At 48.5% G+C, this 18,799-nt stretch overlaps 1 protein-coding gene across 1 annotated transcript; it reads left to right on the top strand.

Annotated features, from left to right (window-relative positions):
- Nucleotides 1-988: 988 nt before the first annotated feature.
- On the top strand, nucleotides 989-15,006 carry LOC140907023 (carboxypeptidase A1). Its single transcript, XM_073332124.2, has 11 exons — nucleotides 989-1,053; nucleotides 4,258-4,339; nucleotides 5,651-5,785; nucleotides 6,464-6,562; nucleotides 8,375-8,476; nucleotides 9,225-9,326; nucleotides 10,339-10,449; nucleotides 11,054-11,144; nucleotides 12,932-13,131; nucleotides 14,171-14,255; nucleotides 14,819-15,006. The coding sequence occupies exons 1-11, from the start codon at nucleotides 989-991 to the stop codon at nucleotides 15,004-15,006; spliced, it is 1,260 nt and encodes a 419-aa protein (XP_073188225.2).
- The last annotated feature ends 3,793 nt before the right edge of the window (nucleotides 15,007-18,799 follow it).

Here is an 18,799-nt window from a genome sequence, read left to right as displayed (position 1 = left end):
GAGTGGGCCACCGCCCTCGTGGGAAGTGTTTCGCAGCCTTTTTGATACCAGGGACAGTGCTTAATTTGTGCCAGGGCTGAGCGCTGACATCACTAGGCCTGGCACTTCTGGGCCTGCTGTGTCAGTTCTGAATGTAAACAAAGTGCTGGAGCCCCAGCATCTCTTTCATTACAAATTAAGCGCTGACCAAGGCCCGGCTTGCTGCCTTCGGGGAGATCTCGGGGACTGGCGCCCGTCCACAGACCGGTTGTTGAGAAACACTGCTCTGAGAACGTAATCAGCACTGTCCAGCTGTGCGTCACAAACCTTCTACTGTCAACAATGGGCCTTCCGTAGCTTGGGTAGGAGCAACCCAAGCTTTTTGGAGCAGGATAGTCTTGAAGTGAGTTCTATCCCTGCCCTGGCCATGGAGGTCCAAGTGGCCACAGTGACAATGATGAACTTCTAGGTGGGTGCGCGCAGCACAATGCCAGCCGTGAAGTCTCAGGTGACGAGGGATTTGTTATCACATCAATTTCAAGTCACCAGACTTCTGTTCTTGAGGATGAAGCACTGTCTGTGGCAATCAGCCTGCAGCCCTGCCCCTACTGATGGGAATTAGGGGAAAGAGTGCAAGGTCAGCCCATTCCCTGAGGTGCTATCTCAAAAATATCATTGCAAATACCCCTGGCGATTATTGGTTAGAGAACATGCAACAGTGACATCATGCAAAGCTCGTTTTAGGAGAGCTTGTCACAAAGTCTAAGGAAAATGTTTGTTGGCTCAGGTGTGCAAATCACACGCTTTATTTTCTTCTCCAAACAAACAAACAAACATATCTGTCCCTGGGAAATGGTTTTGATTAATTTATTTGCAGCATTATCTCTGCCTCTGTGCTCAGAATGGACATGAATAACAGCCCCTGAAAGGAAGGGTCCTTGAGAAAGTATAGCTGGAAAACCACAATATATAGGAAGTGGGGCTGAGTGACAATCTCTCATTGCTGATCATGAAGGGGCTTCTGGTTTTTGGTGTTCTTTTGGCTGCTGCCTTCAGCCAAAAGCTCTTTGTGGGGTGAGTACAGAGGGACTCAGGGGACTGGTTATGAGCTTGGAAGCATTTACCCATATGCCTGAACCAGCCTGTGTAGGAAGTGTTTATTTCCTGATCACTACTTGGTGGTCTTTGTGGTCTCACTCCATTTCCTAGTGGGCAGGTGTCCACACTGCCCTGTCGGTCTCATCAAAAAAGCCAAGATCTGAAGGCACCATGGAGAACCCACTATCCTCTCCCCATAGAAGTGGAACCTCCAGATCCTGTCTGAAGCACACTGGCAGAACGATGTATGGATGTTTGCACTCCCCTGGCCTGTGCTGTATTTTTCCTTGAGGTAAACAGACAATTGAAATCTCCAGGGATATATATTGGTCAGCTTGCCCCAGCACTAAAAAAGGACAATGACATGAGCTTCCCCCACACCTCCCTCTGATGGTTTTGAGCTAGTAAAAGGCTTTGGGTGGAGGATTATCAAACAATGTTTCTGACTCTGAATGTAGGGAACAATTTTGTACTTGCTACAGATGGAATAGCCAATAGATTAGATGACCCATTAGGTTTTTTCCACCTCTAATTTTTCTGGCCTAGTATGGCAGACCTACCTCAGGACTTCAGTGGGAGCATTCTCTGAGTAAGGACTGAATAGAGACTTCTGGGAAACTGAAGAAACAAAGATCTGTCCACATGGCCTCTGAAGCCTGAAGGACCCTTCTAATGGTTCTTCTGATGGCAATACCTAGGTTTGCTTTTTCAGGTAAATAAAAGTTTATATACTCAAAGGCTCTTCTTATGTGTTTTGCACATGCAATGCTGGAGTGGGCAAGGTATTTTCTAAAATACCTTTTTCCTGGCCATGTCATTCAGATTTAATTTGGAACTGAGATCCTCTAAGAACGATTTGGAACTAATATCTTCTTTTAGGATAATAGAAATTAGAAATGAAAAAGATGTATGGAAAACACCCTTAGATAATCTAGTCCATCTCCTGGCAGAAGCATAATTATTCCCTTCAGTGTAATCTCCAGTGTTTCACAAAGTCCAGTTTTAAATATCTGGAACAATGAGGTTTCCACCACTTTCCCCTGGGAGATTATTAAGAAGACATGATTTAATTTATCATGACATCTGTGTGTCATGAGATCTCATTGGCTGTTTTGAATCAGCCTGGTTTTTTCTACGTGCCCTTTAAAATTAATCTGAAATAACTCCCAAAATATTCTAGGCAAGCAAAGTTACGATGGCTGATTTGTGATTAACCTTGTTGTCCAAGTCCTAGTAGATGTCAGCCTCCTGATAGATACTTTCTAGCTTTCTGGGAAGGTCTCATGACAAAAGCAAGGATTTCAATGTCCATTTGAACTGTATCAGTCCTGGGCCATGAGGGTATGTTGTGATCACTTTTCTTAGAAATTTAGCCAAACTGTGAGTTCGACTGTAAAAACTGAATGTAAGTTCATAAGATGTCACAATAACGGGTAACAAAGAATGTTGATGGGAAAAGGTATAGAAGGGAGACAGACTGAATTAGTCCAAACCAACAGGACTCCTGATATAACTCAAGGACTGTGTGAAGATCTTGCTTGGTAAACAAGAAAAGTGTAGAACCAGATCCCAACGGACCAAAATTGTTGTGTTGGAAACTAGGCCTCGTTGGTGGACAAAATGAAGGGGATGGACACCACACCCTTTGTGGGGCCTTAAAGAAAGACTTAGAGAGAAGAATTGGCTATTGGAGCGAGCTTCACCATCATGGCTTCCACCTCTGGGACCCTGGGCCTTCGTCATCCTAATCCTGAGGGACGTCCTGACCGGCCGGGGCCAGAGAGAGGACCCAGATGACATCACCACCTCTACTAGTTGAATTCCAAACACCACCTGGGATGAAACGGGACTGGACTTTAACAAGAGCAACAATATCTCAACTGCAGCCCATCTCCACTAACTTCTTCTTTCCCCAAAAGGACAGTTATCACCATCTTTGATACCATCTGAGAGACGGTCAAACAAGGGGACTTTTCTTTCTAAAAATGCTCTCCAGCTAACTGGAAAGGGAACAAGGGATGTTGTTAAAATGAAAGCCTTACTTAATACTTTACATGTCGAAGGCTTTAACTCTTTTTCCTTCTTTTCTGTATCTTTATCTTTTCTGTATCTTTATTATATTTATTCTGTATCTTTATTACAGTGAAAAGGATTTTTAATTATGTGTTTGCCCACTGCAGAGGTGAAAGTAAGCTGGTACAGGCTGGTATGGCGTACCAGTAAGAAAGTGGCCACTGGTACGGGCCGGTACACAGCTGACCTTAAACCAACAGGGCCTCTGACAGGGGTGCAAAAGGGGCAGCTGCCCCGGGGCCTGGTGATTTAAAGGGCCTGTGGCTCTGGCAGCGATTTAAAGGGCCTAAGGCTCCGGCCGCTGGCACGGTAGAGGCCGGAGCCCCGGATGGCACGGGCCAGGCAGTGCTGAAGGACTGGCTGGGGGGGTCTGCCCGCAGCCCCACCCCTTCTGACAGAGGCCACGCCTCTTTGGTGGGCCCAGAGCCGCCCCACCCCCTTGTCCAGGAGCCCGGCCACCCTACACCCTGTAAGTTACTTTCACCCCTATTGCCCAGTAACAGGCCCACAGACAGGGGGGAGGGGAAGAAAGGGGGCAATTGCCCAGGGGCCCGGCCAATTTAAAAGGGCCCAGGCAGGCCGCAAGGCTCCTAGGTGCATGGGACTGCTCTGGGCCCTGCGCTTTGTGGGGCCTTCTGGGCCAGCGCGATTGGCCAGCACGGTCGGTCCCAGAAGTGATGGATTCGTCACTTCCACCCGGGCCCAGCCCCTCCAGGAACGGCCCTGGGGCCCAGAATTGCTGTCTCTGTATACCAAACTCCAAACTTTGTTTAACACTGTTAATGTTGGACAGTGACGAGGTTATCTTAACACCTTTGGCCCATTTATTCCATCTACATTAATACAGCAGGTGTCCCCAGCAACTGTTTTCTCTCTCATCACAGCCCTCTTGGTCCCCATGCCAGACCTCTAATCGGCTTGTAACATTTTAAAACTTCTGTACATGCCTTAACTCCTAAACCTCCAGACCTCCTCACATCAAATTCCACTGTAAACTTCAGCACACCACTCTGATATCCTGGCTATTAGCCCATCTGATCTGTTGCTGGCTTGTTGTCATCAGTCGCAAATACCTTCTGTCTGTTCTTGTGGCTTTGTCTTCTCCAGAGATCAGGTTCTCCGCATCAGGGCCAGCAATGAAGAGCAGATTGTATTACTCAGGGACCTAGAAGAGCTGGAAGACCTTCAGGTAAGAACTGAGGTAGACACTCTCTGTAACTGAGCTAAAGCCACAGCGCCTTGGGCTGTGATCTCCTCTACTGTCAGGTGGTAGGAGGGTCAGAACTTGCTCATGCTTGACTAAGAGGCATCCCTAGAAAAGCCAGAGCACTGCAGGAAGTTGGTGATTCTGTCGACAGCAGCCTTGCCCCCTCTATCAATGTCCCGATCCAATGCCTGAGCATGCACTTAAGGGCAACATGATGTAGCAAGTGCTGTCTTAACAGATTTAAAGAGGAGATCCTGGCCACTTGTGGTTACTAAAGACCTGTTGTCACTTTTCTCAAGAGCTGGGGAACACATACCAGCATTTTACCAGGTAATTCAATTCCGCAGTCTCGAATTCCCCCTCCTAACTGAGGTATTATTTATTCTTCAGCACTTTAAAATCTCAGTTGCGCAGTGTTTAGAGCTGGACTAATGCTGCCCAAATGATTTTGAATCTCAGAATCAATTTGCTTCTTCTGTGTTGACCCTTTTTCATGTTGACTTCCTCAGACTATTCTAGCAGACAAGTTTACGGGCTGGAGCAGCAATGTGTGAGCAAATATTGCAGAATATTCATACAAAGCAGATTTTAAATTTGGAATTATGAGCATTTGCACTGAAAACCTGATTTGAAGAGTTAAATTAATCCAATCGGGGAACAGAAACAACACCGAGTGGCCTGTATGTCCATTTAAAACAACTCAAGTCACAAATAGTGACTATTCAAAGCAACCTTCACAGCAAATGACTGAGAAGTGACTCATAGGCCAAGATATGCTTATATAAAACATCCATCGAATAATAGTGAATGAGGAACAAATTTGTAAAAATCTTGATCTGTTCATGAGCAATTTGCAATTGGAAAAAAAGGGCTAAAGTAAATGAATAAATTATTTGCAATGAATAATTCACCCAGCTCTGGTAGTGTTGCTGTGTTCTGTTAAACAGCTGCCATGTTCCACCTTAGAGGTGGCTGCATTTCAGTGGCAGCTGAAGTCATTCTTGTGTATATATATATATTTGTGTGTGTATATATATATTTATATAGTGCCTTTTATCCTTAAGGATCCCAAAGTGGTATACACACACACACACAGACACACACATACACCCCACTTTGGGATCCTTAAGGATAAAAGGCACTATATAAATACAAGATATTATTATAATATTATTAACTAACATCACTGATTGTGTTAACCAAATTCACTTGTTCTGCAGTGTCTGGAGAGCTCTAGGTAGAGCAATACAGAGCCTTGGATGATGCTAACCTTACTTCTCTTTTCTAAATCAGATTGACTATTGGCTTAGCCCCACCAAGCCTAGTCTCCCAGTGGATGTGAGAGTCCCCTTCCATAGCCTCCAAGCAGTCAAAGTCTTGCTGGAGTCTAACACCATTCCGTATACAATCACAGTAGATGATGTGCAGGTAAGGACTCCTGCAGCGTATATGGCCATGTGCAAGAAAGGAACATCACCACCCTGGATGTGGTCTGAACTGGATGTGAGTTAGGTGAGGAAAGACAGACAGAATAAGAAAAATGATGAGTTGGATGATGAGTTTTTGGGGGAGGTTCAGCAAAGAGGACAAGGGAGTGAATGAGATGGAACTACCATCTCATCCCTGAAACTAGCCCCTCCAGGTCCAGGGTCTAGAGTACATCCCCAGGATATTGGGAGGGAAGCTGCTGCCCTTGCTGTTCTTGCTCTGTTGATATGTGAAGGCCTTCATTCTCCAGCACTTTTCATGAGCATTAAATTCTTTAACACCTTTTTGTAGAGAGGAGATTTGATCTGAGGGGCAATTGAACACTGAGTTTTAAACTGAATGTTTAAAGATGTTCTTTGTATATACATGTACTAGTTTAGTGAATGTGATAACGCCCACTAGTGGTTGACCTCACTGACTATAACAGCTTACTAGATAGGCCTGAAGGAGGTGATCCCTGAGCTTAACTGCTAGGGGCTTGTGCCTCTAATACTAAAGGGCTCAGGTTCAGTTCCCTCTGGTGTTTGTATATGTGGGGCCATAATACGTTCCATGTGAAAAAATATACAAATGCTCCCCTCTTCCCTGTATATGGTTGTGTGGTTTTTTTTTCCAAAGGAATTACTGGATGAGGAAAAAGAGGCCATGATGGTGTCCAGGAAGTTCGAGAGAAGCAGCAACAGCTTCAACTTCTCTTCCTACCACACCATTGAAGAGGTACTTTCCTTTGCAGTGTGTTCTCTTCGTTTCCTTTGGGGAATGTGCTCGGATGGTAAGGCCATATTGTGGCCGGTTCTGTGGCTCTAAATACGGAATCATGCTGTAGGCATTTAGTGGAGAATGTGGTTGGGAGATCCTCTCAGAGAGGGTTATGCTGAAGAGATCTTTTTCTTCTAGGTCCCTTCTCCCCAGACTGGAAGCAAAACTTCCAGCCAGGAGACCCAACAATCATTCCTTTCTGCCTTTGTAGCTAGCTAATTATTCTCCCAGCAGTTACCTTCTCTGCTGAGAGACCCATTTCACCTCATTTGTGGATCCAAAGTTCAGATGTAATCAGAGCACCGGCTTCATGGTGGATGATGGAACTTTGTGTGATATCAGGTGTTCTCAACAATTGTCATACAGTGGTCCACAGAGGCCTCCTGGAATCCTTCAAACTGGCTCCCATTGTTGTTGTGTGGGAGGACCCAGGGGAATTAATTCCATGGTGTAGGGGGCCTTCTGGCATCCAGGAATAAGAGGCAAAGCAAATCTAGTCTAGTGGAAGACCCTTGATGTGTAAAATACCAGGGGCTCAATGTCTGTAGGCAACTGCTGCTCACCACACAGGGGCTGAGAACCCCGTGTTACCTGAGAACAAAGGATGAAAACTGTGACATACTGGGGTACAATTCAATGCAGTGTGGGGCTGTGTCACCCCTGCCCTGCAGCCTTGCATGCCTTACAATGCCTTGCTGAAGTAGCTCTCACCTGGGCTGCTCACAAACAGCCTTCCAACATGCAAGTCAACCCCTGAGTGTCTATGTGTAACTGCAGCTTGCCAGCCATACTCTGGCCCTCACCAGCCTGGGTTATACTGCAGGATGACCCCGACATACCCCCAGTCCCAGATTTTTGCCCATAAATGTATGTCCTGTGTGTCCCAGCCCGCTCCTGGACAGTAGAAAATTTTAAGCCCATTATTCCTTTAAAGGCATAGTATGCCAGTGTATTGTCTTAAATGGAGTTACCCAGACACTTCATCTTAAACATATTGCATTAGATAAAACAGTAAAACTACAAAGATTTATTAACTACAAAGAGATAGATTTTAAGTGAGTACAAGTAATGAGGTGTAACAGGCAGAAATGGTTACAAGAAAAATAAAGATAAAATGCTAGCTAGTGCCTAACTTAACAAATTATATTAGATTCAAGCAAAAATTCTCGCCACATGCTTCCAGCAAGGTTAGTGTCCAAACTCATCAGGTCAGGGTCCCCACCCCAAAGTCCAAAGGCTGTTTCCTTTTGTCTTCTCAAGGGCAGAGAATGCGACGGGCAGAGAGGGTGTGTGTGTTAGGGTGTTTGTCTCTCCTTTTATAGTTTCAGTCCCCCACTTGAAAAACATTTTCAGCTGGCACTAGGAAACAATAAGTCTGTGTGGAAGGATGTTCCCTGCTGTTTTTTCCCACTTGTTTGAGCTTCCTTTGTTTTTCCTTCCTACGTGATGATTCTGTTTACTGTTTAAATGCAAATTAAGGCAAACATACACTCATTTGGTCAAGATAGGCCTGTTTGACCAGTTTGATGCTCTGTGAGTTTTGAACATCATACAGGGAAATCTTATAACTTCACACACAATGTTGCCACATGTATTTTATCAGGACGATACTGGCCAGCAAATTACGAGTTTTCCAACTATATCTTACAAGGCATACCGTATACAAAGATGATTACAAGGGTGTGTAAGGTGTGAATGCAGGGATGTATTCTGTCACAGAAACCCACAAGGCCAGTTTAACGTGCATGCGCTGACAACTCTTCCTTTTAGATCTACAGCTGGATGGACAATCTTGTGGCTGAAAATCCAGACCTGGTTAGCAAAATTCAGATCGGGCAGAGCTATGAAAAGCGACCTCTTTATGTGCTAAAGGTAGGTAGTGCACGTAATGTTAATCATTCAGTATGACAACAAAGCGCCTCAGAACGAGTAATCCCATGGGAATCAACAGAACCTACACACATGCTTCAAGTTAAGCATGAACTTTAGTGCTCTGCGGCATTGGCACCAACAGCTGCAGGGAAATGTATTCATACCACACAGTGGATGGTACATCCATCCTTTCCCTCACTCAGATAGCTCACTAGCACAATTTAAGAATTTCTAGCAAAGGCAGAGAGTTAACATTACATAGATTCTGGAGCAGTCTGTCCACAGGCTAAAGCTTTACTAGGGGGAGGGGGAGCAGCAATGGATGGTATGTAATGAGGAGCAATGGAGAGACATAACAGGCTGCTGAAGCCCTTTTTCTTAAAATCACTTTGGCGGATATGTCAGATATGTGTCAGATGTGATTTAAGACCCTGAATTGATAAAAGAATCTCTGGGTTTTATAATCATCAAGAGACTAGGGAAGAGTTACTAAAATTACAGCTGACTTTTACTGAGAAATTAATTCAGTCGAGCTCAGAAGAAACTGCACCAGCGATCCAGAGAGGGAGGGATTATCTGATACCTGGTTCCATAAAATCTTGCCAGCCAGATATTAAATTATAGGCATTTACACTATCAGAGCAAACACCTGACTCTGTCAGTAAAACATGTGCATAAGTGCACGTACCAGCCGATGCCTAGACTGCAGTTAATATAGGCATGTTCTGTTTGCTGACTTCTCCTGCAGTTCAGCACAGGAGGAGTTAACCGTCCTGCAATCTGGATTGATACTGGCATTCACTCTCGAGAGTGGATCACCCAGGCGACCGGAGTGTGGACTGCCAACAAGGTAATCATAGAACCATAGACATGTAGGGCTGAAAGGGACCTCAAGAGGTCATGTAGAACAGCCCTCTGGCACTGTGGCAGGATTATTTATACCCGGTGGGATTTAGTAATACTAAATATATTTAATGCCCAATGAGCTGAGATATGGCAGGTTCAGTCTGAGGGTCACTGAGAACAGGGCAGATTAATAAACTTTTCACAATTACAGCGCTGGATGGGACCAATCTCTAGCGGTGAGAGGACATAACTGACCTGCAATCTCGTTCACTCTCCATATCCCACTTGATCTCTTTGCAGAGATGGCAGACAAATGGGTAAATTAGCACCTGCTGGTGATTTGGCGATGTGGACCTTTGTCCACTAGAAACTGGACTGAGACCCACCAGCTGATTCATAGATTAATAGAGAATAATGCCAGAAGAGACCATTAGATCAGCTCATCTGGCCTTCTGTATATCACAGGCTGTTAAATTGCACCAAGTTGCCCCTGTATTGAGTCCAAAAGCTTGTGCTGGACTAAAGCATAACTTGCGTTTAGATAAATCATCTCTTCCACAAAGGCAACCAGTCTTGATCTGAAGATATCAAGAGATGGAGAATCCACCACTTCCCTTGGTAGCTAGTCCCAATGGTTAGTCCCCATCACTGTTAAAAATGTGGGACTAATTTCTAATGTGAATTTGTCAGAAGCTGGGAATGAGCGACAGGGGATGGATCACTTGGCGATTACCTGTTCTGTTCATTCCCTCTGGGGCACCTGTTGGAAGGGTATTGGGTTAGATGGACCTTTTGTCTGACTCAGTAGGGCCATTCTTATGTTCTTATGTCTGGCTTCAGCTTCCAGACAACAGTTCCAGACAACGATTCTGCCATTCTCCTAATGTTATGCCTAATCTCATATAATCACTCTGTTTTGCACTGTTACCCTTAATAGATCAGCTCCAGTTAGTTGTTAGGACCTCACCCTGTGAAAAATGAGAATTCAGGGTAATTCAGACCTTCTCTCCATGTAGATAGCCACTGAATATGGCAAGGATGCCTCACTGACTGCCATCCTGGACACCGTAGACATCTTCTTTGAGATAGTCACCAATCCCGATGGGTTTGCCTATACACACAGCACAGTAAGTGCCTCTGGGGGAAGGAGGAAAGAGCGGAGAGAAGAGGAGTTCTCACTGCTTGGCTGCATGATGAGTACACGCAGGGCTGCCTTCAGGGACCAGCCATCTCAGGCCCTTCTTGGGGCATCGTGGTTTTTTTGGGCGGGGTGGGCATCTTTGTGGTACTGCGCTGAGCCAATGACCCATCTGCAAGCCCTGTGTATCTCCTTCCCACCGCATCAAGCCTTCTCTTTGGTTTCTGCCTGTTGAGGTGAAAGCTGTGCAGAAGAGCAACTGAGCCGAATTAGGTCTGTGGGCTATGTTTTGCCCACCCCTGCTTTAAACAAGGGGTGATCCCAGGTTCATTTGGGATGTCAGGACCAAAATATTTGGGGCTGCTCCAGAAAAAGCTCTGGCTGCAGCCTCTCTGAGGCATACTGGCTAGAGTCCCCAAGTGCGGTAACGACTTTTACAGTCCAAACCGCATCACATTGGTTCAACTGCAAACTTTACACCCTTCTGCCTCTGTGGTGTAATAACTGAGCAATGATGCAAATGACTTGAGACCCAACTGTTAGCATCTTTCCATTAATCAAACCACATGGTTCCCCCTTGTGCTTGCTCTTAGAACCGCATGTGGCGGAAGACCCGGTCCATCAATGCAGGATCTTCCTGCCGTGGCGTGGACCCCAACAGGAACTGGGATGCTGGCTTCGGAGGTACAGAATGGCCATGGACATGTCAGATAGTTATTCATTCCTAATGTCTGTCTTTTTACTGTGAAAACATAGAGTCAGAGAATCATAGGACTGGAAGGGACCTCGAGAGGTCCTGCAGTCCAGTCCCCTGCACTCGGTACAGGACGTGCTTTGGGATTATCAGTAGAGCTCACAAGGCTCCTTATATTAGAGACATGAAATATGTATTTATTATTCTCTGTTACACTGGAGTAGCAAGTTCTGCTGTGTCCAGGAAATGGAATCATCTGCTCAGCTGTCTGTCTGACAGGAAGTCATTATTACATAGGCACCGACTCTGTGGGTGCTGGGGGGCTGACGCACCCATGGAAAAATAATAGTGGGTGCTCAGCTCCCACCGGCAGCCCCCCCGATCAGCTCCTCTGCCCCCCAGCAACTCAGAAAGATGGCACCTCTGATCATTAGTGTTGCCAACTTTCCAATTTTTCAAAACTGGACACTGCAGGCCCCTCCGGTCACTCCCCCGTCACTCTCTTTCTCTCCACTTCTCCGGGACTCACCTGCCACCTGCAGACCTGGCTGGGAGGAGCTGACAAGGAGCCTGCCCGCCTAATTGGGGTACAGAGGAGTGGAGGGGGGTGTCAGTCCCCAGAGCAAGGGGCCGGAAAGAGCTGGGGCTCTGGGAGGCTGAGAAGCCCCACTGCGCCATTATGGGCAGCGAGCCTGGCTGCCAGTCCTGCTCCTCAAACACTGTGCGCTGTCAGGATCTCTCCCCTTGGCAGCACCTGTACCTATCCCTCTGCCGGAGCTGGGAGCCAGTTCCTCAGATTAAGCTTCTCTCCATTAGCTGAGCTCCTCCAGCTGCAGGTACTCTTCCTGCCCTCCTGGCGGTGGAGGCAGGTTACTGCGGTAACCGGATTTTTGGTGTCCAGTCAGCAGTACTGACCGGACACTGCACAGGTCCCCTTTCAACCGAACTTTCTGGTAGAAACCCAGACACCTGGCAACCCTAGAATATGGATTCTCTACTCAATTTGTTCTTAAAACCACGTACTAGTATATGCTACATATGAGTTACCTAGATCAGTGGTTCTCAAAGCCGGTCCGCCACTTATTCAGGGAAAGCCCCTGGCACGCCGGACCAGTTTGTTTACCTGCCGCGTCCGCTGGTTCGGCCGATCGCGGCTGCCACTGGCCGCGGTTCACCGCTGCTGGCCAATGGGGGCTGCAGGAAGCGGAGCAGGCCAAGGGACGTGCTGGCCGCCCTTCCCGCAGCCCCCATTGGCCTGGAGCAGCGAACTGCGGCCAGTGGGAGCCGCGATCGGCTGAACCTGCGGACGCGGCAGGTAAACAAAGCGGCCCGGCGGGCCAGGGGCTTTCCCTGAACAAGCGGCGGACCGGCTTTGAGAACCACTGACCTAGATCACTACCTTAGTACTACAATAACACACAATTCTGCCACTGTTGGTGACTAATGCAATATTGCTTTATTTTGCAGGACTCACATAATCTTATTAATTACTGTTTAATGAAGGGAGTTTAGTGGAGTTACATTAGAGGTGAATCATCACTGCACAGTCTTGTTAAAATGCTGGAACATTGTCTGATGAAGTGACTCAGATTCCGGAGTGTTTGCAAATATCAATTAGAAACCTGAGACTTGTCCCATTTATTACTGAGGAAATAATCTTCAGTTACTTTGGGCTTTTTTCCCCTTAGAAAAACAAATGTTTTACTCACCCATGCAAATGCACGCTTTTCACAAATCTGCTGTCTTTTCATTTGCCACCACATGTATTTCATCACAGGCCCTGGTTCCAGTAGCAATCCCTGTGTAGAAACGTACCACGGACCTTACCCTCACTCTGAGAGTGAAGTGAAATCCATTGTGGACTTTGTCCTGAGCCATGGCAATGTGAAAGCCTTGCTCTCCATCCACAGCTATTCCCAGATGCTGTTGTTCCCCTATGGCTACAAGACAGAGCCTGCTCCTGACCATCAGGAACTGGTGAGAACAGCTCTCATGAGCAAATAGTGAGAGGGCTAAACCAGCTGTGTGCTAGGGACTGGTGGTTCTGGGGATTAGCTGGATACAAGGTACAGCTACGCTGCAGTTGGGAGGTGTAGGTGTGAACTTTGATTAAGCTAGCATGTTAAAATAGCGGTGTGGCCACAGTGGCCCGGGTGGTGACCGCCCAAGCACAGCCCTGTCTGAGATCCTAGGTATCTACTCAGGGGTGCTATTTTTAGGGTGCGAGGCCTCAGCGGAGCTAGAACTCGTATGTCTACCCAAGCTGGGAATTGCACCTCCCAGCTGCAGTGCAGACATACCCATCGAGCCTAGCTTCAAAGCTGGACCCTGGGGGTGAGTGAAACTCATGGCCATCTGGGAACTGATTCTGAAACGGGTTGGCACTTTCAGCCTCTTCCTAATGGACAGGAATCCCTGTCGTCAAAAGCACCAGCCTGGTTGCACTCTCATCAGCCTGGCAACAGAACAAACGGGTCTGGAGGCTGAGCTTACCTCTCTGCCAGAGGGGTGCCCTCCCCGCTCCAGCTCAGCGCTCAGGCCCAGATCCACAAAGGTTTTTAGGCTCCTAATTTAATGGAAATTAGGAGCCTAAATACCTTTGTGGAGCTGGGTCTGAGCCACTTGGACAGGGCAGGGTGGGAGAAGCTGTCTATGATGCACCTCTTCTAAGGACAGATAGAGAACTTTGGTCTTCAGGGCTAGATTTCCTCTGGGGGGAATCCACTGACTCCTTGGACTGCCTCTGGGAGCAGTGGGCATCGTCCAGGGTTCTCTGCTTGTTCATCCCTGTGTGTTCATGTTTTGTCCCCATATTCTGTTCAATTTTGGGTTCTGTGGCCCCGCCCGCATCTTGGGGGTGGGGCCTTTCATTGCTTTGATGAGCTCCGCCCCCCCATCCCAGGATTTAAATAGACTATTCCCATTCACTAAATGTGTGTGAATGCTGCTATTCCATGAAGGGAGGGAAGAATTCAAGAACCTCTCAGCCATTCACCTCTTACTCTCTTGTTTGCAGAATGATCTAGCCAGAGAGGCAGTGGCTGCCTTAGCTGGATTACATGGGACTAAATACACCTATGGGAGCACGATCGACACCATCTGTAAGTGGTTTGTCTTTCAGGCAGGGATGGGCTGAAGAAGACCCATGTTCTTCTTCACTTTCCCTCTCCAAATAACTAATGATGCACGGTTCCCAGCAATATTATCTCAGACGGCACTATTGTGAACTGTCTGCCCACCACACATGCCTTCACTATAGTTGTACCCGTGAAGCACCAGGGCTCAGAATTTGTGCTGGGACCATGTGCATCTGGGTGACTTCCAATTGCAAAGCCCCGCATTGCGGGGATGAACCAGGGCAGTTCCAAGGCATGTGGCTTTCTGTTCACACGGGGACTGAATGTTTGTAGATTGCACATATTCAGGGGGACCCGAGATGAAGACCAAGACCTGCAACCCGCAAGTACCGTGGATATTTGTGCCAGGCCTGTGATGTCTGTTGTGAGCAGATGAATGCAAAGCATTGCACACAGCACTGAAGGCTCAGAGCAATGATTTCTTGCAATCCCTTTACACCTTGTGTAAGCAGAGCCTGAAATTTTCCCGCTTTGTTCACATGGCAATCTTGGTTCCAACGCTATGTCCTGGGTTCTGTTTTTTCCAGACCGTGCTGATGGCATCACTGTCGACTGGAGCTACGACAACGGGATCAAGTACTCCTACACCTTTGAGCTGCGAGACACCGGCCGCTACGGCTTCCTCCTGCCAGCCAGCCAGATCATCCCCACCGCTGAAGAAACATGGCTGGCTCTAATGAAGATCATGGAGCACGTCTGGGACAATCCCTATTAATCTAACACATCATGAACAACAGCGGCCCGGGGCAGGTGGTTAAGCCAATGGATGGGGGTCAGTGTCACATTAAATAAAGGATTCGGCCTTGCATTAGATATTTACACACCTTTTTTTCCATTAGGAAGCTGGGAGTCTCCCAGAATCAGGCTCTATCTCCCAAAGGCTACTGAAGCCAAACCAGGAGATTTTAGGCACTAAAACTCTGGTGGTGAAGCGGGGCTAAGACAGGCTCCTTGCGCCCCAAGCACCGACTCCGCAGCTCCCATTGGCTGGGAACTGTGGCTAAAGGGAGCTGTGGGCGTGGCGCTTGCAGGCGTGGCCAGCATGAGGAGCCCCCGCCCCTCCCCAAGGGGTCGGACATGGCAGCCGCTTCCGGGAGCAGTGTGGGGCCAGGGCAGGCAGAGAGCCTGCCTCAGCCCCACTGCACCGCCAACCAGGAGCCACCTGAGGTAAGCACCTGCTGGCTGGAGCCTGCACCCTGAACCCCCTCCTGCACCCCAACCCCAGCGCAGAGCCCAGAGCTTCCTGCCACACTCCGAACCCCTCAGCCCCAGCCCAGAGCCTGTACCCCAACCCCCTGGCCCAGCCTGGCGAAAGTGAGTGAGGGTGGGGGACAGCGAGCGACGGAGGGAGGGGGGATGCATAGGGTGGGGCCTTGGAGAAGGGGCGGGGCCTCAGGGAAGGGATGGGGCAGCAGGGAGTGGGGCAAGGGTGTTTGGGTTTGTGCGACTGGACAGTTGGCGACCCTACTTCCATAATGGCTGAGACCAGGTCAGGACTTAGGGAGACCTCATGTGGTGACAGTAGGAAGCACAGGCTGCTATTAAATCTGGGAGCTAGAGAGCCAAAGGGAGCCCTAAGGTCTGTGTGTGTCCACCAGCATCTAATTTCATTTACACTGATGTAAATATGGAGTAATGCCATGGAAGCAACCCCGCCGGAACTCTGGTAAGCATGCAGGAGGTAGGTGGCTAGAGCTCAGGGGTTCCCCTAATGTGGGCCTCTCACAGGGGAGGAGACGAATCACTCCAAAACACATCTGCTACTGGGCACTCACCTTCCACTTGGGCTCTGCTATAGGATATGTCTGGACACAAAAGATTCTGTTGTGTTCCCCTGATCTCAGGGTGATCACTGAATAAGCACCAGGAAGTCTTTGTTAACTGAATCTAGTAAGGCCTTCTGGAGCTGACCGTCATCAGAAGAATCATAGAATCATAGAAGATTAGGGTTGGAAGAGACCTCAGGAGGTCATCTGGTCCAACCTCCTGCTCAAAGCAGGACCAACCCCAACTAAATCATCCCAGCCAGGGCTTTGTCAAGCTGGGCCTTAAAAACCTCTAAGGATGGAAATTCCACCACCTCCCTAGGGAACCCATTCCAGTGTTTCACCACCCTCCTAGTGAAATAGTGTTTCCTAAGATCTAACCTAGACCACCCCCACTGCAGCTTGAGACCATTGCTCCTTGTTCTATCGTCTGCTACCACTGAGAACAGCCAAGCTCCATCCTCTTTGGAACCCCCCCTTCAGGTAGTTGAAGGCCGCAATCAAATCCCCCCTCACTCGTCTCTTCTGCAGACTAAACAATCCCAGTTCCCTCAGCCTCTCCTCATAAGTCATGTGTTCCAGTCCCCTAATCATTTTTGTTGCCCTCCGCTGGACTCTCTCCAATTTGTCCACAGCCTTTCTGTAGTGGGGAGCCCCAAACTGGACACAATACTCCAGATGTGGCTCACCAGTGCTGAATAGAGGGGAATAATCACTTCCCTCGATCTGCTGGCAGTGCTCCTACTAATGCAGCCCAATATGCCGTTAGCCTTCTTGGCAACAAGGGCACACTGCTGACTCATATCCAACTTTTCATCCACTGTAATCCCCAGGTCCTTTCCTGCAGAACTGCCGCTTAGCCAGTTGGTCCCCAGCCTGTAGCAGTGCATGGGATTCTTCCGTCCTAAGTGTAGGACTCTGCACTTGTCCTTGTTGAACCTCATCAGATTTCTTTGGCCCAATCCGTCTAGGTCACTCTGGACCCTGTCCCTATCTTCCAGTGTATCTGCCTCTCCCCCACAGCTTAGTGTCATGTGCGAACTTGCTGAGGGTGCAATCCACCCCATCCTCCAGATCATTAATAAAGACGTTGAACAAAACCGGCCCCAGGACCGACCCCTGGGGCACTCTGCTTGATACTGGCTGCCAACTAGACATCAAGCCATTGATCACAGCCACAGAACTCAGGACCTGCCAGACTTGATCAGACCCAAGGGCCATTTAGCCCAGACCCTGTCTCAAACAGTGACCAGTACCAGACGCTTCAAGGGAAAGTGCAAAAAACCCCTGTGTTATGATTGCAGCACCCACATAGAAAGCTAGAAACAAACCATACATACTTTCCCCAAAAGGTTGCAATGTGACACTATTTCTAAGAGGCTAGCACTCTAACACACAACAACCAAATGCAGAGAGAGACAAAGCAGGCTGCTTCCCAAGGCTGCGAGTCACAGCTCAACCCACTTTGCTCCAGTCTGGCTCTTCTGAAGAGCCAGACCCAGACCACACACTTCCCTACAGGGCCCCCCAAGCCTCTGTGTGTGTGTGCGTGTGTGTGTGTGTGGACATGCAAGTTGCAACGGGACGTGTGTGTGTGTGTGTGTGTACACATGCAACTTGCAATGGGCTGGGTGTGTACTGTATGTGTGTTTGTGTCCGAGAGCTGCTGCCCTCTACTGGGAGAAACACAGTATCAGAGCTGACCAGGGCTTTTCAAGGAGCTGGCAGAACTAGTCCAGGGTTTGAAGCTGAAGGCTGCGATTTGTGTTACTGAATGCCACGCAGAGGCAATTTAGCTGCTGCCCATAGGGCCTGTCTGTATGTGGCCGTGGATTGAAAGTCAGGGCCGGCCTCAGGGGAGGGCAATCAGGGAAGTTACGCCATCAGTTTCTGGGGGTGCCAAATCACTTTCTGGGGTGTGGGGGATGGGGAGCACCAAACTGGGGTGGGATTTTGGGCGATGCCAAAAATGTTTGGGGGACAAAACACCTGGGGCCAGCCTCGGTGACAGTGGCTGGATCCCATATGAAGCTGCGCTTGCACCATCATGGCACATGCTGCAAATAAAATGCAACTTCAGCACCCGAGATCCATGTCACTAAGCTGAGCAGGGCCAGGCCTGGCCCATACGTGTGCGACAGATCTCTGGCCACCCAGGACTTCACCCTCGTCACTGTACAGCAAAGAGCAAAAAGCAGATCTCCTATAACCCGAACAGTATGGGGCCAATGACACACTGCTGGGCTTTGTTGAGTCCCTAGTAAGTCAGCTACTCGGACTAATGGAGTGCTCCTTTAGCTGGTAGCAGTAGTAAGTCTCTGAGCCCCACTGTGAAGCCCTCAAGTAAAGAGTAAAACAACACAACATACACAAAGCCAGAACATTACATGGTAAGGCCGCCTCTTCCCCAGGGGGATCGTGTTGACTCCCCCTTTACCCCTTCATGGTCGGGGCAGATCACAGGTTCTTCCCCTCCTCCAGTTTAACAGGGAACCTCCATCCGCTACTCCGACTAACCCCTTCCACACACGGCCCCCTCTGCCCGCCCAATTGTCTGAACACCCTGTGCCTCCGAGCCGGCATGGTGCAGGAATGGGGGGCAGCCGTGTTTCCTCCTGTCTGCCTGCTGCAAGCAAGTGCTGGGGTTGCAAAGCGAGGGGCAGGGGGGGTGCGTGGAGGGGGAGGAGTGGATCTGTCATTCCATCCTATCACCCTGAGGTCCACCACAGCTTTGACAAATAT

The sequence above is a fragment of the Lepidochelys kempii genome, chromosome 1, assembly GCF_965140285.1.
Source record: "Lepidochelys kempii isolate rLepKem1 chromosome 1, rLepKem1.hap1, whole genome shotgun sequence".
Taxonomy (NCBI): domain Eukaryota; kingdom Metazoa; phylum Chordata; order Testudines; family Cheloniidae; genus Lepidochelys; species Lepidochelys kempii.
The sequence above is the reverse complement of the archived record's forward strand: the minus strand, read 5'-3'. Positions and strand labels throughout refer to the sequence as shown.